The sequence below is a fragment of the Lampetra planeri genome, chromosome 50 (genome assembly GCF_965212315.1).
Source record: "Lampetra planeri chromosome 50, kcLamPlan1.2.h2, whole genome shotgun sequence".
Lineage (NCBI taxonomy): Eukaryota > Metazoa > Chordata > Hyperoartia > Petromyzontiformes > Petromyzontidae > Lampetra > Lampetra planeri.
The window spans coordinates 3554833-3576016 of record NC_136156.1 but is presented as its reverse complement, the minus strand read 5'-3'; the positions used below and the strand labels follow the sequence as shown (position 1 = coordinate 3576016).

Sequence of the window (21184 nt, the reverse complement as noted above, 5' to 3'; positions counted from 1 at the left end):
ACCCATAGACTTACATTGCCCATAGACTTACACTGCCCATAGACTAACATTGCCAATAGACTAAGATCACCCATTGACTTATATTGCCATAAACTTACACTGTCCATATAATTACATTGCCCATGGACTAACACTGCCCATCGACTATTGTAGTCTTGCGTATGGCAGCAATGCGCTCAGGATCTCGATGCCAATGTAGATGCCTGCCGCTAGCCACGACAAGAAGGCTTCAGCAGAGACAAAGTCAGAGAGTTCGTGTCGTTTCCCCGTTCCTCCTCCTCCGTTGAAGGACAACGTGGACTACAGTGGCTTTTACTATTCCACCCCCCTTGATACAGCAATCGTGCTGTGACGGTTCCACCCGAAGACGGAAGCTTGTGTTGCCTCCGAAGCGTCGTGATTTTTATTAGATTTTTAGTTTACTTTTATTCTAGATTTGAAGCTTTCGTGACTGCAATGATTCATATCCTTAGGTTTTTTCGGTAAAGTCACGTAGGTAAAAACATTAAAAAGTCGTGGCTGTGACGGTACCACCTGAAGACGGAAGCTTGTGTTGCCTCCGAAACGTCGTGATTTTTTATTTTATTTTACTTTTTAATGTTTTTACCTACGTGACTTTACCGAACAAACCTAAGGATATTTACTTTTATTAATTTTAATTTTAAATTATTACCTACGTGACTTCACCGAAAAACCTGACAATGTTCCACTCCCCCCTGGAGCTATTGGCGAAGACAAAAAAAGCATGAAGACGAGGAGCCGTGAATCACGGGCACGGTGACGACGTCACGGATGTGTTGATGAACCCGAGAAGGGCTTCGAGTTGAGGGGTTACTCAGCCGCGCGTGTCCCCCCGTCCTCACTCGACGGAGCCGTATTTGTGTTCGGAAGCTCCCGCGCGAATTTGTTCGCAGCCACGAGTCGACTTTGATGGATGGTGCTCGCCGCGCGGGAGACGGAGCGCTGAGATCGACTTCTTTGCGCCCTTCCCCCCCCCCCCCCGAGTGAGATGGATTGTGGCATCGCGCGGCCGCCAAGGGGTGGCGTCATCCAGCGGTGGATAGACAATGACCGATGGTGATTGATGGCGATGATGACGATGCGAATTTCCAGTCCGTTTCGTCTCATTTGTACCGCCTTCAAAACCACCACCACCACCACCACGCTGTGTTCAACCATCACCACCGCTTAGCGTCTGTCCTCTCACTGCTTCAGCCTCACACTCACTGGCGGTCAATCGCCTCCTTATCACTCTCACATCGCTACTGCCATGGTATACCTTCCCGTGAACTTCACTCGTTGACTCGTTGATTCATCCACCACCAAACTGTGTTCAATCACCACCACACTGAAGATCACAACAACACACTCACTCAATCATTTGTCCATCTCATCACTCACCCACTCACTCACCAACCCACCCACTCACTCCTTCACCAACCCACCCACTCATCCACTCAACCACCACACTGCTCGTCACAACAACACACTCACTCACCTTGCCCTTGACTCAATCACTCACTCACCTACTCACTCATCCACTCACTCACTCACTCATCAAGCAACTCACCCACATACTCACTTACCAAGCAACTCACCCACATACTCACTCACACACTCACCCACACACTCACTCACCAAGCAACTCACCCACACACTCACTTACCAAGCAACTCACCCACACACTCACTTACCAATCAACTCACCCACACACTCACCCACACACTCACCACACTCTGCCTCTTCCTCGCACTGATTCGCGTTGCAATTCCCTCCTCCCACCACCGTCTCGTATCCCAAGTCCTGACAATCTCGCTCAAAAATTCAAGAAGAAACGTGTGGACTATTTATCTCTTACGACCCAAATCGTGCTGTTTGTTACTGACCGCCTTGCGTTATTGTAAATATTTATGCGTTAGCCCATTGGGCCTGTGTTCAGTAACCGCGGTGATAAAACAAAAAAAACATCAATCAAATCTCAAAGGGCTGGCGAGTGGCGGGGTGACGCACGGAGAGCGGAGATGGAAGCGTTGAGAAGTTTGCGTGATCACGTTGAGAAGTTTGCATGATGATGACGTTGAGAAGTTTGCGTGATCACGTTGAGATAATGATATGCACTATCCTTGAAATTGATTGGTCCACACCCGAGACAGCTTTTCTTCGAGCCTAGTCTCACATGGTGTTGGACCAGATGACGCCAAAAGGCGCACAACTCAAAGACAATGCACCATCAGAGTATGAGAGCTCGGGGTAAGCATTTACACCATTGGAACCTCCTTTGCCAGTAGCAAAATATGCTAATAGTTTGTTTACCATTTTATCTGGCAACAAAACTGACACCTTTTTTTACAAGGAGTCATGTTTGCTTTGACCACAATACCTGCGGTCGGAATGCAATTGTAAAAAAGGTGTCAGTTTTGTTGCCAGATAAAAGGGTAAAAAAACAATTATCACGTTGAGATGTTTGCGCGATCACGTTGAGAAGTTTGCGCGATGACGTTGAGAAGTTTGAAAACTAATTTCTCGATAACTTATTTGTGTGTTTAGCTCGTTGTCCTTCCCCTGCACCTCCGATTAGCACGGTTGGCTACGTACGCTGCAAAAAAAGGTCGACATGCATACACACACACTCGCTACTAATCATATATTATACTCTTAGATTTTTTCGGTAAAGTCACGTAGGTAAAAAAATTAAATTAATAAAAGTAAAATAAAACAAATTAAAAAATTCACGACGTTTCGGAAGCAACACGAGCCTCCGTCTTCAGGTGGAACCGTCACAGCCACGACAGCTGTATCAAGTAAATGAGAGATCACAAGAAATACTACCCCGTATATATAATGGTTGAGGGGGGGAGGGCCAGGAACGGCACACTTTTTTATTAATATGGTAAGGTGAGGCTTATTTTACTTTTATTAATTACAAATTTTTACCTACGTGACTTTACCGAAAAAACCTAAGAGTATGAATCCTTGCAGTCACGAAAGCTTCAAATCTAGAATTAATCATATATTTCCACCCACATTCGTGAGCATTGTCGGCCTTCATAGGTTTCTCACTAAAAGCACTTGCCCTAAGATTATGTTACGGGCTATACTGGGCGGGGCGTCTTTGTCATTGGGTGTATGACATGTCGTCCATGTGCGTGTGTACCATTGGGTATCGGTGTGTGTCTCTATCTGTGCGGAGCGGCAGTGTCGTGTTTTGTGCACTGCGCTACATACCCGGCAACCCGAGTTTGATTCCCGCTCACGGCCAATAACAGTTGCGTATATTTGGAGCAGACCTGGGCCCTCCTTTGGGTCGACTCAGACTTAAATGAGGACCTGGTGCGGTGTATAAATAATCGCAGCACTGGAGAGACAAAGGCGGCCGGACGTGACGCTGGCCACCCACCGGACGCACGTGCCGTACCGGCTAACAGCACTTGCCCCAACAATCTATAAAGGCTATACGGGGGTCTTTGTCTTTGTGTTAAAAATGTTAAAGTTCGATACCCGCTCACGGCGAACACCGGTGACGATTCTCTGAACCGGTCCTGGGCCTCCCCTAGGTCGACTCATCCTAGAACGAGTACCTGGTGCGGTGTGTAAACATCGCCCACTGGGGAGACAAAGGCGGCCGGGCTTGGTGCTTGCCACCCACCCCCTGGCCTTCATAAGTGCTCGCTAACAGCACTTGCCCCTACAGTCTGTTAAGGCTACACGGGGGATCTTTGTCTTGTGCGCGTGTGTGAACAGAGTTCTATTACCGTATTGATAACGGACATACGTTTATCGTGCGTCTTACTTTCTGGTGCGTCTTATAATACGGAGAATACGGTAACGAAGCAATGCAATGTATAACCAAATTTTAATGTGCACCTTTCAATTTATAATTGTAATCACCTTTTTACAAATATTTTAATGAGTGATGGTTTTGTTGAATACTCAATTCATGAAGACTGAAAACTCTTATCAAGGAAAACATTAAAACATTTGTCAACCTTCTAATAAAAGTGTAGAGCACGACCTCTAACTTAAAAAGGGTCATCACCCGAAACGTCAGATTAAGATACAGGGCGATTCATGTATAGATACCCCCATTAGAACGGTAGTGGAACTGGCATCGCTCACAGCAAAGACGCTGGCCGATTCGCCCACTCATTCCCAACGCTGCACTCGGTAACAACATTAAGCGCTCGCCTCTGTGATGCTACGGGGACGTCGCTTTCACGACATTCAAATCGCCTGCTTGAGATTACAGCAAAAGACGACGACTAAATCAATGTGTTTACACTATGAGACCTCCTTTACCAGTGGCGAAATATAGTAATAGGTTTTTACCCTTTCAACTGGTACAAAAACTGACACCTTTATACAAGGCATCATGTTTGCATGATGCCTTGTATAAAGGTCCAACACCAATGGAGACTAGGCTATAAGAAAAGCTGTCTCGGGTGTGGACCAATCAACTTCAAGGACAGTGCATATCATTACCATCATCAGAGTTGTTTCTTTTGTTTGCATTTTGACTGCTTGTGTTGTGGTTATTGCAAACATGATGCCTTGTATAAAGGTGTCAGTTTTTGTACCAGTTGAAAGGGTAAAAACCTATAACTATAAATCAATGTAATCAACGGTGCGAGTAGCTGCTTAGTTTTTGCACAGCAACGCACGTCATCGCTGCGAGCACGTGGTCATTCCCATCTCCCTCCCTCTAACCACGTCGGGTCCGAAGCCGAAGGCGACGTTATATAAGCACCCGACTCAAATCAAAGACTGCATTAATGGAGTGTCTATACACGGATCACTTGTATTCGTTTTATTTATTTATGTATTATGGAATGTTATAGGAGTGTTTATTATTCGTAGTAGTAGCAGCAGTCGTATGGATAGGCTTACTTTGTAACCTAGTGGCAGTGCCTTACGCCGACAAATCTCTTAACTCCAAGCCAGCCCGAGGCAGCTTGGTGGTGGTGGCGTTCCGCAAATGTAAACTTCGGTTTATCCCAACCAGAAATCTAACGCGCGTGTTTCAAATGACCCCAAGCAAAATCTGGCAGTAATTTACGTATCACTAATATAATGTGTATCTTAATAGCGCACGTGTGTGGAATACAATAAGGGTATTATCGTCATCATAATAATAATGGTCAACCCACTTCTGGATAAAGGCCTTCCAAAAAAACTGCGCCGAATTTCACGAAAGTGTTTTGTTATTACTACTACGACTATCGAACCAATGTCCTTTATTTACCCAGAAAAGCATCGCTGAGTCCCGAGACTGTATTGTAGGAGGGTCCTGCCGCCCGGATGAAAACCCAGCACCGCGCACAGCGGAGCAAAACGATTAAATAGAAATCCCTTCCCATCGATAGATTTGAGAATCCATTCGCTGTGCGATTATCACCTTCCAGTCACCTCCCAACCCTACATCACCCCGGTATTCCCAGGCATTTGCCCATCCGAGTACTCTCGCCAGGCACAGCACTAGCTGAGCTTCGCACGATGTGATTTGGTCTACGGTAGGCGCATGTCGACAGACACGTGCGGTGGTTAGCGCACTGCGCTACGCACCCGGGCGACACGAGTTCGATTCCCGCCGGCAACCAACAGTCCTTAATAATATCGACTCAGTCTTAAACTAGTACCTGGTGCGGTGTGCAGTCAACATCAGCACTGGGGAAACGAAGGCGTCGATTCCTCGTGTGCCGTGTCGGCCGACCTTAATAGGTGCTCGCAAACAACACTTGTCCCCAAATCAGTCTATCAACGGCTGTACGGGGAGATATTGAATCTTCCTCTGCGTTCAGATTGTGTTCTTACGTGCATTGGCGCCACGGTGGCTAGGAGATGTTAACTCCCTCGCCTGGTATGCAGGAGATCGTAGGTTCGATCCCGACGCCTGCTGTATATTTGGAGTGTGCGTGTCTCTCTCTCATCATCATCATCACTGTGGCTAGGGGATGTTAACTACCTCGCCTGGTATACAGAAGGTCGTGGGTTCGATCCCGACCCTGACGCCTGCTGCTGTATATTTGGAGTTTTCGCGTTCTCCCCGTGGTCGCGTGGACTTGTATCCCAGTTCTCCGATTTTTCCTCCACACTAATAATCAACATCACGCGTCTAAAGTAGTTGGCTACTGCGATACATGTCCACGTGATGAGCCACTTCGTTGAGCTATCATTCGTGATAGCCAGGTCGCTTCTGAAAAAAAACAGCTACACGGCTCGTGTAGATAGTTTAGTTTACATGTTAATGGGAGTTTAATAGGTGGTCGCAAACAGCACTTGGGACCTGCGGTCTATTGGGCTTCACGGGGGTAGGAGGGGGGGAGGAGCAGGGGGCAGTTTGTTTGTGCGTGAGTTGAGTGGATGATTTGAATGTCGCCCCGTTGTCACACTCAACAATATCGAGTGAGAGCCACTCAGCTGCTTGTAAACAAAGTTGATTGATCGAATCTGATGATGCGCGGCAAACGCGTCGCGCGCGCGCTTGTATCGTGCGTGTGCACGTGTACACACACACACACGTGTTCTATACGTGTAACAAAGATCCCCCGTATAGCCTTAACAGACTGTAGGGGCAAGTGCTGTTAGCGAGTAGCACCTATGAAGGCCGGAACGGTACACGAGGGGGTGGGTGGCCAGCACCACGCCCGACCGCCTTTGTCTCCCCAGTGGCGATGTTTACACACTGCACCGGATACTCATTTGAGGCTGAGTCGACCTAGGGGAGGCCCAGGACCGGTTCAGATAATCGTCACTGGTGTTGGCCGTGAGCGGGAATCGAACCCGTGTCGCCAGGTTCATAACGCAGCCCGCTAACCGCTACACTACCGCTCCCCACTATGAGTGTAACACACATATATATACACACACGACAACAACGAGATTACGATCATTCCTCCCCCCCGTATAGTCGTGGAATTAGGCCAGCCGATTATCTGAACCGGACCTGGGGCTCCCCTATGTCGACTCAGTCTGAAATTGAGTACACGGTGCGATGTGTAAACATCGCCGCTAGGGAGACAAAGGCGGCCGGGGTTGTGGTGCCGGTCACCCACCCCCTCGTGCGCCGTTCCGGCCTTCATAGGTGCTCGCTAACAGCGCTGGCCCCAACAGTCTGTTCAGGTTGTACGGGAGGGATCTTTGTGTTTTGTGTGTACGTGTGTGTGTATGCACGTGTGTATGGAGAATGTGAGTGTGTGTGTGTGTGCATGTATGTGTGTCTGTGTACAGGAGAGCTTGCTTTGTGTGTGTGGAGCGGTGTTGTAGCAGCGCGCTGCGCTGCGAACCTGGCGCCCGGGTTCGATTCCCGCTCACGGCCACCACCGGTGACGATTATTTGAACCGCTCCCGAGCCTCCCCTAGATCGACTCGGCCTCAAATAAGTACCCGGTGCGTTGTGTAAACATCGTCACTAGGGTGACAAAGGCGGCCGGACGTGGTGTTGGCCACCCACCCCCTCGTGTGCCGTGCCGGTCTTCATAGGTCCTTGCTAACAGCACTTGCCCCAACAGTCTGCTGAGGCTGTACAGGAGATCTTTCTTCTCTATGTCTGCGCATGTATTTGTGTACGTGTTTGCGTGCGTGCGTGTGCATGTTAGTACGTGTATGTTTATTTTGTGTCTGTGTCGCGGTGGTTAGCGTTAGAGTTCGATTCCCTGCTCACATCCAACATCCGTGACGAGTATCTTAAACCAATCGTGGGTCTCCCCCAAGGTCGACTCAGCCTTAAAATGGGTTACTGGTGAGGGTGTGTAAAAAGAAACATCAGACGACCGGGCGTGCCGGCCTGACTAGGCGCTCGCGAGCAGCACTTGCCCCAACGAGTCCATGCGGAGCTATACGGGGGATCTTTGTCTGCGCTAATTTAAATGCACGTGCGTTAATCTGAGACGCGGCGGTGGTGGTGGTGGTGTGTTGTAACTTCACGTGTGTGTGTGTTCTATAGTAGTTATGTCAGCGTGTGTCTGTGTGTACCTTGGCACGAGTGCCGAACGCGTCACACGCCTCGTGATGAAGTGCGCGCAACTCGCAGATACCGCGCAATGATTAATCGGCTGGCCTAATCCTCGCGACGAACTCGTGCCGTAATTAGCAAAAGCGTCAGCTCGACTGCTTTGGTAATTGTTTAAAATTGAGCCATCCGAAGGTTCAACGGGTGGAGCGGTGGCGCGGTGGTTAGCGAGCGAGCGAGCGAGAGAGATTTAGTAAAACGCGGCCAACCTGAGTTTAATTCCCAGCTACGGCTTTGACATTCGGAGGCGGAGTGATGGCTCAACCGGGACTGGGCTTCGCTCCTCCAGACGCCTTCATCAACGCGGCGCTGACGTGCGCGGTGAAGGGTGGTCAAGCGAACACCCCAAGACCGACACGGGCATGGAGAGAAGGGCCATCATCCAGCAGTGGATTGATAAATGTCTCCCAAAATAGTTTTTTTAATGCCGAATTTACTTTGCAAAGATGTGTTTAAGATGTATCAAAATACATACGCGGTACATGTTTAAAAACGGTGCAAACGCTCACATATACATCTATATTTACGCGTGTCTATATGTTTACATTTTTTAACTGTACATATTTAAACTGTGGACGTGTTTTAGATTGCCCGTGTTTAAACTGCCTTTATATTTATAGCGTGCGTACGCTTAATCTGTCGGCACAATCAGAGTCTACGCCGTTACGATGTGTATACGCGTAAACTGCCTACGAATTGAAACTGCAATTACATGCAATCGGTGTGTGTACCGTGATTAAATTGCCTGTACTTTAAACTTAGACTCAGCGACATGCATGAAACGCTGTGCATGTTCAATGCGTAAAAAGTGTCATCTGTCTGTGCATTACACACGTGTAATACATTTAAACTGCGTCTATAATGAAACTGCGCTGTGTGTGTTTTTTTAAACTGTCGATTCGTATAACCACGTTCTCGCTCAGGTGTAGGGAGTAGTGGCGCAGTGGTTAGCGCACTGCGCTATGAACACGGGAGTTGCAGTCCCGGCCACGGCTAACATCAGTAGCGAATGTTTATGCCCCTCCCCCCCCAGCCCACCACCACAAACCACCTTCCCGCTTCAGCAAACGGCACTGACCAGCGTGGTGAAGTATGGTCAAACAACTCCAACCGATAACTGTCCCGAGGCATGTATGATACAACGCGCGCGTGTGTGGGTGTCTGTGTTATTCGTTATGGCTTTTATCGTCAATTTATATACAGCACGTACGATTTAGATGTGTGTATGTTGAACCTTTTTCGCACCGTACGTAGCCGATCGTGCAAATCGTACGTGGGGGGGAATGACAACAAGCCAGGCTACACTGAACTAAACTAAAGATAAATGGTTTCATTTTAATTTTATTCGGAATTATACATTTAATGAAGCGTATCAAACAAAAGTGAAACTAATATTTTAAACTAAATGTTTACATTACCACAATAACATGTTAAGTGTGCATTTCATTGATAGTAATTATTTAATTCTACCCATTGTTTTTTTTTATGTCGCGACTGCCGTGCCCAAGACCCCCCCCCCCCCCAAAAAAAAAAACAAGCGGTCAGCAACATACAGCACTCATTAAAGTTCTGCATAGATTCGAGCTCACGCAATTCCGAAGAAACCAACGCAACGTACCGTAAGCCAACGAATGCGTTGAGTTTCTGTTATTATTCATCGTTGGTGTGGCTACACAAAGAAGGTCCATTACGCGAAACGTCGACGATTACACATTTTCTTGTTAAGGCCACACGCACACCGCTGCTGTTGTTGACTATACTTGTGAACATCTGCCAACCCAGCAGCAAAGCTAGATATTTGTACGTCTGTCTGAACTTTTTTCGCACCGTACGTAGCCTAACCGTGCTAAACGGAAATATTAATCACACGTTGTCTAACGAATACAGGCCACCCTGAGTGACTGACTAACGTAAAAACACGTTTTTATTTATGTTCTGGAAGGGTTAGCGAGCTGGAATGTAACACATATATATAGTTCAGACTGCAACAATCAATCGGCGCTTCGAGACTCAATCGGTTTCACTCACAGGCTCGGTTCAGCCGTACGTTCCGCATTGCTCATCACACATTAAGAAGTCCCCATCATCACCATCAGTGGACCGAGTAATTCGCCTCCGGGGGGTGACGCTAAAGCCGATAGAAAGTCATCTCGCGGTTTGCTCTCACGCGTATGTTGATGGTCGAACATGTGTGTGCGCCGTATCGTGTGTGCGACTTATCATGTGTGTGCGCGTTACACGTGTGCACCTTATCGCGTGTGCATGTTATCATGCCCGGACTTTTTTTTTTTAAATATACACGTATATAAACGAACCCTGATCCTAACATCACGGCCTAACACACATCAGCCGCATGTCCACATACCCGGCACACAACATCAAGTAAACTTATCTCGCTGTGGCTCCTCGTCCCCCCCTACCACCTACTCATGCAGTCTAACAGACATCCGGAATATTATTCACCGAGGAAATGTAGCTTTGTTCTATATGCGGTGGCGTATGTTGTATAGATGTGGGCAGAAATGTGTGGGTGTGTAAAGATGTGTGTGAGTTGTGTGTGTGTATATACGTAGATGTGTGTGGTGTGTACATGGGTTCATGCATAGATGTGTGTGTGTGTTGCGTTGTGTGAATATAGATTCATGTATAGATGTGTGTGTGGTGTGTGAATATACGTGCATGCATAGATGTGTGTGTTGTGTGAATATAGGTGCATGTATAGATGTGTGTACATGCATGACTACTGTGTGGCTGTATTCGTGGGGTAATGAGTAACCATCAGCACTGAGGATTGTATACACATACGTAATGTACACACGGTGTGCGCACTGTGTATGTGCTATGAAGTAGGGTCGTTTCCCGAAACGTCGCCTAATTGTACGTACTTTTTTCCTCTTAAGGCCACAGTGTTATTGACGAACGTGGCGAGTTGTGTGTTGTCACTGTGTGTGCGCTCGTGTATAGGCGTGTGGGGAGCGGTGGCGCAGTGGTTAGCGCACTGCGCTACGGATCATGACGACCCGAGTTCGAATTCCACGGCTTGCATCAGTGGCTCGTGTTATCGGAACCGATTCTGGACCTTTCCCCTGTGGACCATGCCTTAAATTTGTATATTTTTTGTGCAACTAAAATGTTGAATTATGTATATACATACACGCGCAAACACCACCGCTATACATCGTATCGAGTTCATTCGGGTAGCAATGGAAGCGATATTATTGAATATCACATGAACATCAGAGCGAGATGTTTTAATGTTGGTATGTTAACCGGGACAAACTTTTTGTATTGAAGTACTATCCATGCTTCGCACTGCATTGTGAACTTGGCGAGATAAGTTCGTTTTAAAGCTTTCGTGACTGCAGGGATTCATCTCCTTGGTTCTTTCGGTAAAGTCACGTAGAAGGGAAATAATAAAATAAAAAGACGCTGTCTCCCCGACAGACCTGGTCTTCACCTGAGGACGGCTGCTTGCGTTGTGGCCGAAACGTCGTGAGAATTATTTTATTATGTTTTATTTTTATTATTTTATTATTTCCCTTCTACGTGACTTTACCGAAAGAACCAAGAAGTTGGCGAGATATGTTCGATCCCCGGCGACGACTAACATCAGTGGTGCGAGATATCGGAACTCCCCCCACCACCACCACCACCACCCCACAACATCCTCTTCACCAACCGGCATTGACCAGAGTGGTGAAGTATGGTGAAAGACTGACGCGGCGCGGGGAGGCCCTCATCCAGCAGTGGATTGACACGCGGCTGTAGACTCTTAATGATCACTGCCGTGTTGCGAACGCATTCACTTGCAATGTTGGGGCGAGCGTTGACTGTGGGTGTCATGTAACTGCGGTTGTACGCCTATGGTGAATGAGTGAGGGTATTAGTGGGTGAGTGAGTGGATGAGTGAATGTATTAGTGGGTGAGTGTATTAGTGAGTGGATGAGTGAGTGTATTAGTGAGTGAGTTGATGAGTGAGTGTATTAGTGAGTGAGTGGATGAGTGAGTGGATGAGTGAGTGTATTAGTGAGTGAGTGAGTGAGTGGATGAGTGAGTGTATTAGTGAGTGAGTGTATTAGTGAGTGAGTGGATGAGTGAGTGTATTCGTGAGTGAGTTGATGAGTGAGTGTATTAGTGAGTGAGTGGATGAGTAAGTGTATTAGTGAGTGAGTGGATGAGTGAGTGGATGAGTGAGTGTATTAGTGAGTGAGTGGATGAGTGAGTGTATTAGTGAGTGAGTGTATTAGTGAGTGAGTGGATGAGTGAGTGTATTAGTGAGTGAGTTGATGAGTGAGTGTATTAGTGAGTGAGTGGATGAGTGAGTGTATTAGTGAGTGAGTGTATTAATGAGTGAGTGGATGAGTGAGTGTATTAGTGAGTGAGTGGATGAGTGAGTGTATTAGTGAGTGAGTGGATGAGTGAGTGTATTAGTTAGTGAGTGGATGAGTGAGTCTATTAGTGAGTGAGTGTATTAATGAGTGAGTGGATGAGTGAGTGTATTAGTGAGTGGATGAGTGAGTGTATTAGTGAGTGAGTGGATGAGTGAGTGGATGAGTGAGTGTATTAGTGAGTGAGTGGATGAGTGCGTGTATTAGTGAGTGAGTGTATTAGTGAGTGAGTGGATGAGTGAGTGTATTAGTGAGTGAGTTGATGAGTGAGTGTATTAGTGAGTGAGTGGATGAGTGAGTGTATTAGTGAGTGAGTGAGTGGATGAGTGAGTGTATTAGTTAGTGAGTGGATGAGTGAGTCTATTAGTGAGTGAGTGTATTAATGAGTGAGTGGATGAGTGAGTGTATTAGTGAGTGGATGAGTGAGTGTATTAGTGAGTGAGTGGATGAGTGAGTGTATTAGTGAGTGCGTGAGTGAGCGAGTGAGTGGATGAGTGAGTGTTTTTACAAGTCGGTGAGCGAGCGATTCGTGGGTGAGTGAAAAGGCGAGGTAGTGCATGAACGCACTCGGGAGGTGAGTTATTTAGTGAGCGGGTGAGTCGGTCACTGAGTGCGTTACGTGAACGGTTTGGCGAGCGCATCGGTGAGCGCGTTTATTGTTGTTGGTGTTGGTGGTGGCGAGCGACAGCGCGCGTTTGCGTAAACAGAGTGCGTGGATGGATAAGCGCGCGAAGGAGTCGCTGAGTCGGTTCCAGCGAGTTTGCGATTCAAGTTGGACTCAGTTCGAGCCCTCGTGAGACCGGGATGGAGCCCCGCATGCAACCAGTGACCCTGGGGGCATAAATCCGCCAGTACGGGGAGGGGGGGCGATGGTTGCCCTCCTTACTTCCCCACTAGCGAGACATTTTGCGGCGTACATTTTTCATTGTTGCTGTTGTTATTATTGTTGTTGTTGCTGTAAAAACAAAATGTAAAAGCTCGCGCGCGCACTCACATTTCGCGGGAATCTATGTGTAACGTGCACGCGAGCGAAGGGGACGGCGCGTAGCGGTAGCGCGATCTCCTCGGGCTAAGTCTGCGCCATGGTGATGACCGCGGCACGGACGTTGGATTCGAACCGCGACCCTCTGGCAACGGTTTGGGGACGAACGGCGCTCGGCCGCGTGTCCAAGGGGTGAAAATGCGCGGTGGGCGAGTGGGGGTGTGTTGGTTTGTTGGTGAGTGAGTTGGTGTGTAGTTGTGTTGGTGAGCGAGTGGGGTGTTGGTGAGCGAGTGGGGTGGTGATGGTGAGTGAGTGGGGGGTGATGGTGAGTGAGTGGGGGTGTTGGTGAGTGAGTGGGGGTGTTGGTGAGCGAGTGGGGGGTGATGGTGAGTGAGTGGGGGTGATGGTGAGCGAGTGGGGGGTGATGGTGAGTGAGTGGGGGGTGATGGTGAGTGAGTGGGGGGTGATGGTGAGTGAGTGGGGGGTGATGGTGAGCGAGTGGGGGGTGTTGGTGAGTGAGTGGGGGTGTTGGTGAGTGAGTGGGGGTGTTGGTGAGCGAGTGGGGGGTGATGGTGAGTGAGTGGGGGTGTTGGTGAGTGAGTGGGGGGTGATGGTGAGTGAGTGGGTGGTGATGGTGAGTGAGTGGGGGGTGATGGTGAGTGAGTGGGTGGTGATGGTGAGTGAGTGGGGGGTGATGGTGAGTGAGTGGGGGGTGATGGTGAGCGAGTGGTGGGTGATGGTGAGTGAGTGGGGGGTGATGGTGAGTGAGTGGGGGGTGATGGTGAGTGAGTGGGGGTGATGGTGAGCGAGTGGGGGGTGATGGTGAGTGAGTGGGGGGTGATGGTGAGTGAGTGGGGGGTGATGGTGAGTGAGTGGGTGGTGATGGTGAGTGAGTGGGGGGTGATGGTGAGTGAGTGGGGGGTGTTGGTGAGTGAGTGGGGGGTGATGGTGAGTGAGTGGGTGGTGATGGTGAGTGAGTGGGGGGTGTTGGTGAGTGAGTGGGGGGTGATGGTGAGTGAGTGGGGGGTGATGGTGAGCGAGTGGGGGTGATGGTGAGCGAGTGGGGGGTGATGGTGAGTGAGTGGGGGGTGATGGTGAGTGAGTGGGGGGGTGTTGGTGAGTGAGTGGGGGGTGATGGTGAGTGAGTGGGGGGTGATGGTGAGCGAGTGGGGGTGATGGTGAGCGAGTGGGGGGTGATGGTGAGTGAGTGGGAGGTGTTGGTGAGTGAGTGGGGGGTGATGGTGAGTGAGTGGGGCGTGATGGTGAGCGAGTGGGGGTGATGGTGAGTGAGTGGGGGGTGATGGTGAGTGAGTGGGGGGTGATGGTGAGTGAGTGGGGGGTGATGGTGAGTGAGTGGGGGGTGTTGGTGAGTGAGTGGGGGGTGTTGGTGAGTGAGTGGGGGGTGATGGTGAGTGAGTGGGGGGTGTTGGTGAGTGAGTGGGGGGTGATGGTGAGCGAGTGGGGGGTGATGGTGAGTGAGTGGGGGTGTTGGTGAGCGAGTGGGGGGTGATGGTGAGTGAGTGGGGGTGATGGTGAGCGAGTGGGGGGTGATGGTGAGTGAGTGGGGGGTGATGGTGAGTGAGTGGGGGGTGATGGTGAGTGAGTGGGGGGTGATGGTGAGTGAGTGGGGGGTGATGGTGAGCGAGTGGGGGGTGTTGGTGAGTGAGTGGGGGTGATGGTGAGTGAGTGGGGGGTGATGGTGAGTGAGTAGGGGGTGATGGTGAGCGAGTGGGGGGTGTTGGTGAGTGAGTGGGGGGTTATGGTGAGTGAGTGGGGGGTGATGGTGAGTGAGTGGGGGGTGATGGTGAGTGAGTGGGGGGTGATGGTGAGTGAGTGGGGGGTGATGGTGAGTGAGTGGGGGGTGATGGTGAGCGAGTGGGGGTGATGGTGAGTGAGTGGGGGTGATGGTGAGCGACTGGGGGTGATGGTGAGTGAGTGGGGGGTGATGGTGAGTGAGTGGGGGGTGATGGTGAGTGAGTGGGGGGTGATGGTGAGTGAGTGGGGGGTGATGGTGAGTGAGTGGGGGTGTTGGTGAGTGAGTGGGGGGTGATGGTGAGTGAGTGGGTGGTGATGGTGAGTGAGTGGGGGGTGATGGTGAGTGAGTGGGTGGTGATGGTGAGTGAGTGGGGGGTGATGGTGAGTGAGTGGGGGGTGATGGTGAGCGAGTGGTGGGTGATGGTGAGTGAGTGGGGGGTGATGGTGAGTGAGTGGGGGGTGATGGTGAGTGAGTGGGGGGTGATGGTGAGCGAGTGGGGGGTGATGGTGAGTGAGTGGGGGGTGATGGTGAGTGAGTGGGGGGTGATGGTGAGTGAGTGGGTGGTGATGGTGAGTGAGTGGGGGGTGATGGTGAGTGAGTGCGGGGTGTTGGTGAGTGAGTGGGGGGTGATGGTGAGTGAGTGGGTGGTGATGGTGAGTGCGTGGGGGGTGTTGGTGAGTGAGTGGGGGGTGATGGTGAGTGAGTGGGGGGTGATGGTGAGCGAGTGGGGGTGATGGTGAGCGAGTGGGGGGTGATGGTGAGTGAGTGGGGGGTGATGGTGAGTGAGTGGGGGGGTGTTGGTGAGTGAGTGGGGGGTGATGGTGAGTGAGTGGGGGGTGATGGTGAGCGAGTGGGGGTGATGGTGAGCGAGTGGGGGGTGATGGTGAGTGAGTGGGGGGTGTTGGTGAGTGAGTGGGGGTGATGGTGAGTGAGTGGGGCGTGATGGTGAGCGAGTGGGGGTGATGGTGAGTGAGTGGGGGGTGATGGTGAGTGAGTGGGGGGTGATGGTGAGTGAGTGGGGGGTGATGGTGAGTGAGTGGGGGGTGTTGGTGAGTGAGTGGGGGGTGTTGGTGAGTGAGTGGGGGGTGATGGTGAGTGAGTGGGGGGTGTTGGTGAGTGAGTGGGGGGTGATGGTGAGCGAGTGGGGGTGATGGTGAGTGAGTGGGGGGTGATGGTGAGTGAGTGGGGGGTGTTGGTGAGTGAGTGGGGGGTGATGGTGAGTGAGTGGGGGGTGATGGTGAGCGAGTGGGGGGTGATGGTGAGTGAGTGGGGGGTGATGGTGAGCGAGTGGGGGTGATGGTGAGTGAGTGAGTGGGGGTGTTGGTGAGTGAGTGGGGGGTGATGGTGAGTGAGTGGAGGTGATGGTGAGTGAGTGGGGGGTGATGGTGAGTGAGTGGGTGGTGATGGTGAGCGAGTGGGGGGTGATGGTGAGTGAGTGGGGGTGATGGTGAGCGAGTGGGGTGGTGATGGTGAGTGAGTGGGGGTGTTGGTGAGTGAGTGGGGGGTGATGGTGAGCGAGTGGGGGTGATGGTGAGCGAGTGGGGGTGATGGTGAGCGAGTGGGGGTGATGGTGAGCGAGTGGGGTGGTGTTGGTGAGCGACTGGGGTGTCGGGTGAGCGCTATTATCGCGGGTGAGCACCGCTGCGCTGCGAACCCGGCGAACTGAGTTCGATTCCCGCTCACGGCCAACACCACTGACAGACATCTAAACCCGTCCTAGGTCGACTCAGCCTCAAATGAGTACCTGGTGCGGTGTGTAAAACATCGCCACTGGGGAGACAAAGGCGGCCGGGCGTGGTGCCTGGCCACTACCACCCCCTTCGTGTGCAGCTCCGGCCTTTTATAGGTGCTCGCTAACAGCACTTGCCCCAACAGCATGTCAAGGCTATACGTGGGGGGGGGGGGGGGTCTTTGTCTTTGTATTGGGTCAGTGTGCTTTAGAATCACGCTCCTAAGCGCACTGGTGAGTTGCCTGGTGAGCTCACCAACAGCACTTGCCCCAACAGCATGCCAAGGCTATACGGGGGGGGGGGGTCTTTGTCTTTGTATTGGGTCAGTGTGCTTTAGAAGCAAGCTCATACGCGCACTGGTGAGTTGGCTGGTGAGCGAGTTTCAAGAGAACGAGTTGGTGAGTAAGAAAGTGTTGTAATCAGGAGGTTGGTGGGGTGAGTTCGCTATCCGGTAGGTGAAAAATTGAGTGAATAAGTCGTATTGGATTACTCTGTAATTATCATTATTTTTCACGTTAATCGTAGTTCTATATTTTATTGGACTTCCGAGTGTAGCCATCGATATTGTTACCACATTTCTCTTTCGCTCAGATCTGTATCTATACTTGTGAGTGCAGTTTTATTTTATGTTCGGTACGGCGCTTCGAGAAATTCAATATGAAAGGCGGTTGTTGACATAGAAGTTGTTGTTATTGTTGTTGGTGAGAGAATGTAGTACTAAGTTGGTGAATTAGCGTGTGAGTATATATAAGTGCTTGAGCTGGTGAGTGAGTAGGTACGTACATTCGTCAGTAGGTAAGTAGGTGAATCGGTGAGTGAATGTGTTTTTGAGTTGGTTAGTGTACTGATGCGATGGTGGGAGGGTAGGTAGGTGAGTGGCTAGGTAAGTACATGGGTGAGTGGATGAGTGAGTGCATGCGTCAATGGCAGGGTGAGTGGATGAGTTAGAGTGAGTAGGCGAATATATGAGTGGGTGGGCGAGTGGATGTGTAGGTAGGTGAGTGAGTAGGTGAGTGAGTGATAGGCGAGTGAGTTAGTAGGTAAATTAGTAGGTGAGTAGGTGAGTGAGTAGGGGAGTGAGTGAGTCGGTGAGTGAGTAGGTGAGTAGGTGAGTGAGTAGGGGAGTGAGTGAGTCGGTGAGTGAGTGAGTAAGGGAGTGAGTGAGTAGGTAAATTAATAAGTGTGTGAGTAGGGGAGGTGAATAGGTGAGTGAGTAGGTGAGTAGGTGAGTGAGTGAGTAGGTGAGTGAGTAGGGAAGTGAGTAGGGGAGTGAGTGAGTATTGGAGTGAGTGAGTAAGGGAGTGAGTGAGTAGGTAAATGAGTAGGAGAGTGAGTAGGGGAGGTGAGTAGGGGAGTGAGTAGGTGAGTCGGTAAATGAGTAGGTGAGTAGGTGAGTGAGTAGGTGAGTGAGTAGGTGAGTGAGTGAGTAGGTGAGTGAGTAGGTAAATGAGTAGGTGAGTAGATGAGTGAGTAGGTGAGTGAGTGAGTAGGGGAGGTGAGTAGGTGAGTGAGTAGGTGAGTGAGTAGGTGAGTAGGTGAGTGAGTAGGTGAGTAGGTGAGTGAGTAGGTAGATGATTGAGTAGGTGAGTGAGTAGGTAAATGAGTAGGTGAGTAGATGAGTGAGTAGGTGAGTGAGTGAGTGAGTAGGGGAGGTGAGTAGGTGAGTGAGTAGGTGAGTGAGTAGGTGAGTAGGTGAGTGAGTAGGTAGATGATTGAGTAGGTGAGTGAGTAGGTAAATGAGTAGGTGAGTAGATGAGTGAGTAGGTGAGTGAGTGAGTGAGTAGGGGAGGTGAGTAGGTGAGTGAGTAGGTGAGTGAGTAGGTGAGTAGGTGAGTGAGTAGGTGAGTAGGTGAGTGAGTAGGTAGATGATTGAGTAGATGAGTGAGTAGGTGAGTGAGTGAGTGAGTGAGTAGGGGAGGTGAGTAGGTGAGTGAGTAGGTGAGTGAGTAGGTGAGTGAGTAGGTGAGTAGGTGAGTGAGTAGGGGAGGTGAGTAGGTGAGTGAGTAGGCAGATGAGTGAGTAGGTGAGTGAGTACGTGAGTAGATGAGTGAGTAGGTGAGTGAGTACGTGAGTAGGTGAGTGAGTAGGTGAGTGAGTGAGTAGGTGAGTAGGTGAGTGAGTGAGTGTGTAGGTAAATGAGTAGGTGAGTAGGTGAGTGAGTGAGTAGGTAAATGAGTAGGTGAGTAGGTGAGTGTGTAACGAGCTGAGCGCTACGTCCACCCACCCGCTCTCTGCCGCTCCTCCCCGCCGCTCGCCCGCTCCGCGACGCCGCGCGTCTTCTCGAGCGCGGCGCTCTTCCCTCGCTCATCCTCCTGCTCCTCGTCCCCCTCCGCCTCGTACCCCCCTTCCTCCTCTTCCTCCTCGCCCTCCTCCTCCTCCTCTTCCTCATCGTCGTCCTCTTCTCCGTTCTCGTTGCTGCCGCCGCCGCCATCCCTCCTGCGCTTGCGAGCGCTCACTCCGATGAGCGCCTCGACTGAGAAGGCGTGCGCGCGGGAGCTGAGCGCAGGACCCAGACGCCGTTTCTCGGCCATCGCGGATGACGCTGCTGCTGCTGCTGCTGATGATGATGATGCTGCTGTTGCTGTTCCTCCACCTGCTGATGATGATGATGCTGTTGCTGTTGCTGTTCCTCCACCTGCTGATGATGATGATGATGATTCTGCTGTTGCTGTTCCTCTACCTGATGATGATGATGATGCTGTTGTTGGTCTTGTTCCTCCTGCTGCTGCTGATGATGATGTGTAAAGTATTGTTGTTGCTGATGACGATGGTGCTGATGATGATGCTTCTGCTGCTGCTCCTCCACCTGCTGATGATGATGATTCTGCTGTTGCTGTTCCTCCTGCTGCTGCTGATGATGCTGTTGTTGCTGGTCTTGTTCCTCCTGCTGCTGATGCTGCTGATGCTGCGTCAAGTGTTGTTGTTGCTGATGATGATGATGACGATGCTGCTTCCGCTGCCGGCTGTGTTGCTGCGTCTGTTGCGGAAGTTTTGCTTCTGGTATCGTTCCCGTGGATGTTTCTGCTATCGCGCCTGTTGCGTGTTTACTGCTGATGTTTTTTGACTGATGATGATGGTGGTGCAGTAGTAACTGTCTCTATTAATGCTCCTGCTGCTGCTGCTGGTGCGTGTTTGCTTCCGTTAGTGACGAGAATGCCGCCGCTGTTCCTGCTGCTGATGATCGTCGCTTGAGTTTTGGTAGCAGTTGCTGCCGCTTGTACTGCCGCCGCTGCTGCTGCTGCAGCTGTACTTTGTTTTTGTATTTCGCTTGCTGCTGATGATGATGACGCTGATACTGCTGCTGCTGCTGCTGGAACTTTGACTACAACTTGCTGCTGACGATGATGTTGCTACTGCTGCTGCTGCTGTTGCCGTCACGCGAAATTAGAAATCCTTCGGACGCAGTCTGAGAAAGTCTCAACTCAAACGAGCAGAACGCTTCAATGACAGATCCCACGCCAGAAGCGTCGGCAACGGGGCCCTTTCGCAGGAACCCGGCGTAGTCCGAGTGGCGACGAGGCGAGCGAGACAGGAGTGAGGAGTGAGACACGACACAAAGCAGCCCCCCCCCACCCCCCCCCGGGGCCAGGCAACCTAAGTTCGACTCCCTGTCGAAGTGTCGCGGACGACTGCTTACTGGACGAAGCCCCCCCCCCCCCCGCTCCACTCCTCCCGTACGGCGTCTGTAGCGGAGCGAAGGACACTTTCGTGTTTTTACTTTAACACCTCCCACACCCCCCACTCGCAATAAGCCACGGCGCCCCTGGCCTCCGCCGACGGGTTTGCCGAGTAATTGAATTTTGGTGTTAAAACTGTCAACGCGGAGACGCGGCGCAGGAAGACGTCGAATGCGCTGGGAGTGGTGACGAGCAGGCGCACGTGTGAGAGAGTGAGAGAGAGAGAGAGACACGTGGGGCGGAGCGGTGGTGGTGGTGGTGGCGGTGGTGGGGAGGGTGAGTGGGTGGATGATTGGGGGAGGAGATGATGGTGGTGGTGGTGGTGGTAGAGGGGGGGGGGCAAGGCAGTGGGCGAGACGGGTTAGGGGTGGGTGGGTGGGGGGAGCGGAGGAGAGTGCGAGTTTTGGGGGGAGGGAGAGTGCGGTGATGGAGGGAGAGGATGGGAGGCAGGGAGGAGAATGATCGTGGTGGTGGTGGTGGTGATGATGATGATGGGAAGGAGGTGTGGGAGAGTGGGAGGGATGGGTGGTTGAGGGGGGGGGATGGGGGTGAGGGAGGAGATGATCGTGGTGATGGTTGTTGGGTGAGTGTGGGGGAGAGAAGGAATAAAGAAGGGAGGGAGAGAGAGAGGATGATCGTGGTGGTG

The 21184-nt window shown here is 51.0% G+C and overlaps 1 protein-coding gene across 1 annotated transcript in view; it reads right to left on the bottom strand.

Annotated features, from left to right (window-relative positions):
- LOC144734117 (T-box transcription factor TBX18-like) overlaps positions 1-20780 on the bottom strand; it is a 69263-nt gene extending 48483 nt beyond the window's left edge. The window contains 1 exon segment of the mRNA XM_078616183.1: positions 19086-20780. Coding sequence (XP_078472309.1) covers positions 19086-19392 — 307 coding nt within the window. The 5' untranslated portion in view covers positions 19393-20780.
- Between the last annotated feature and the right edge of the window lie 404 nt (positions 20781-21184).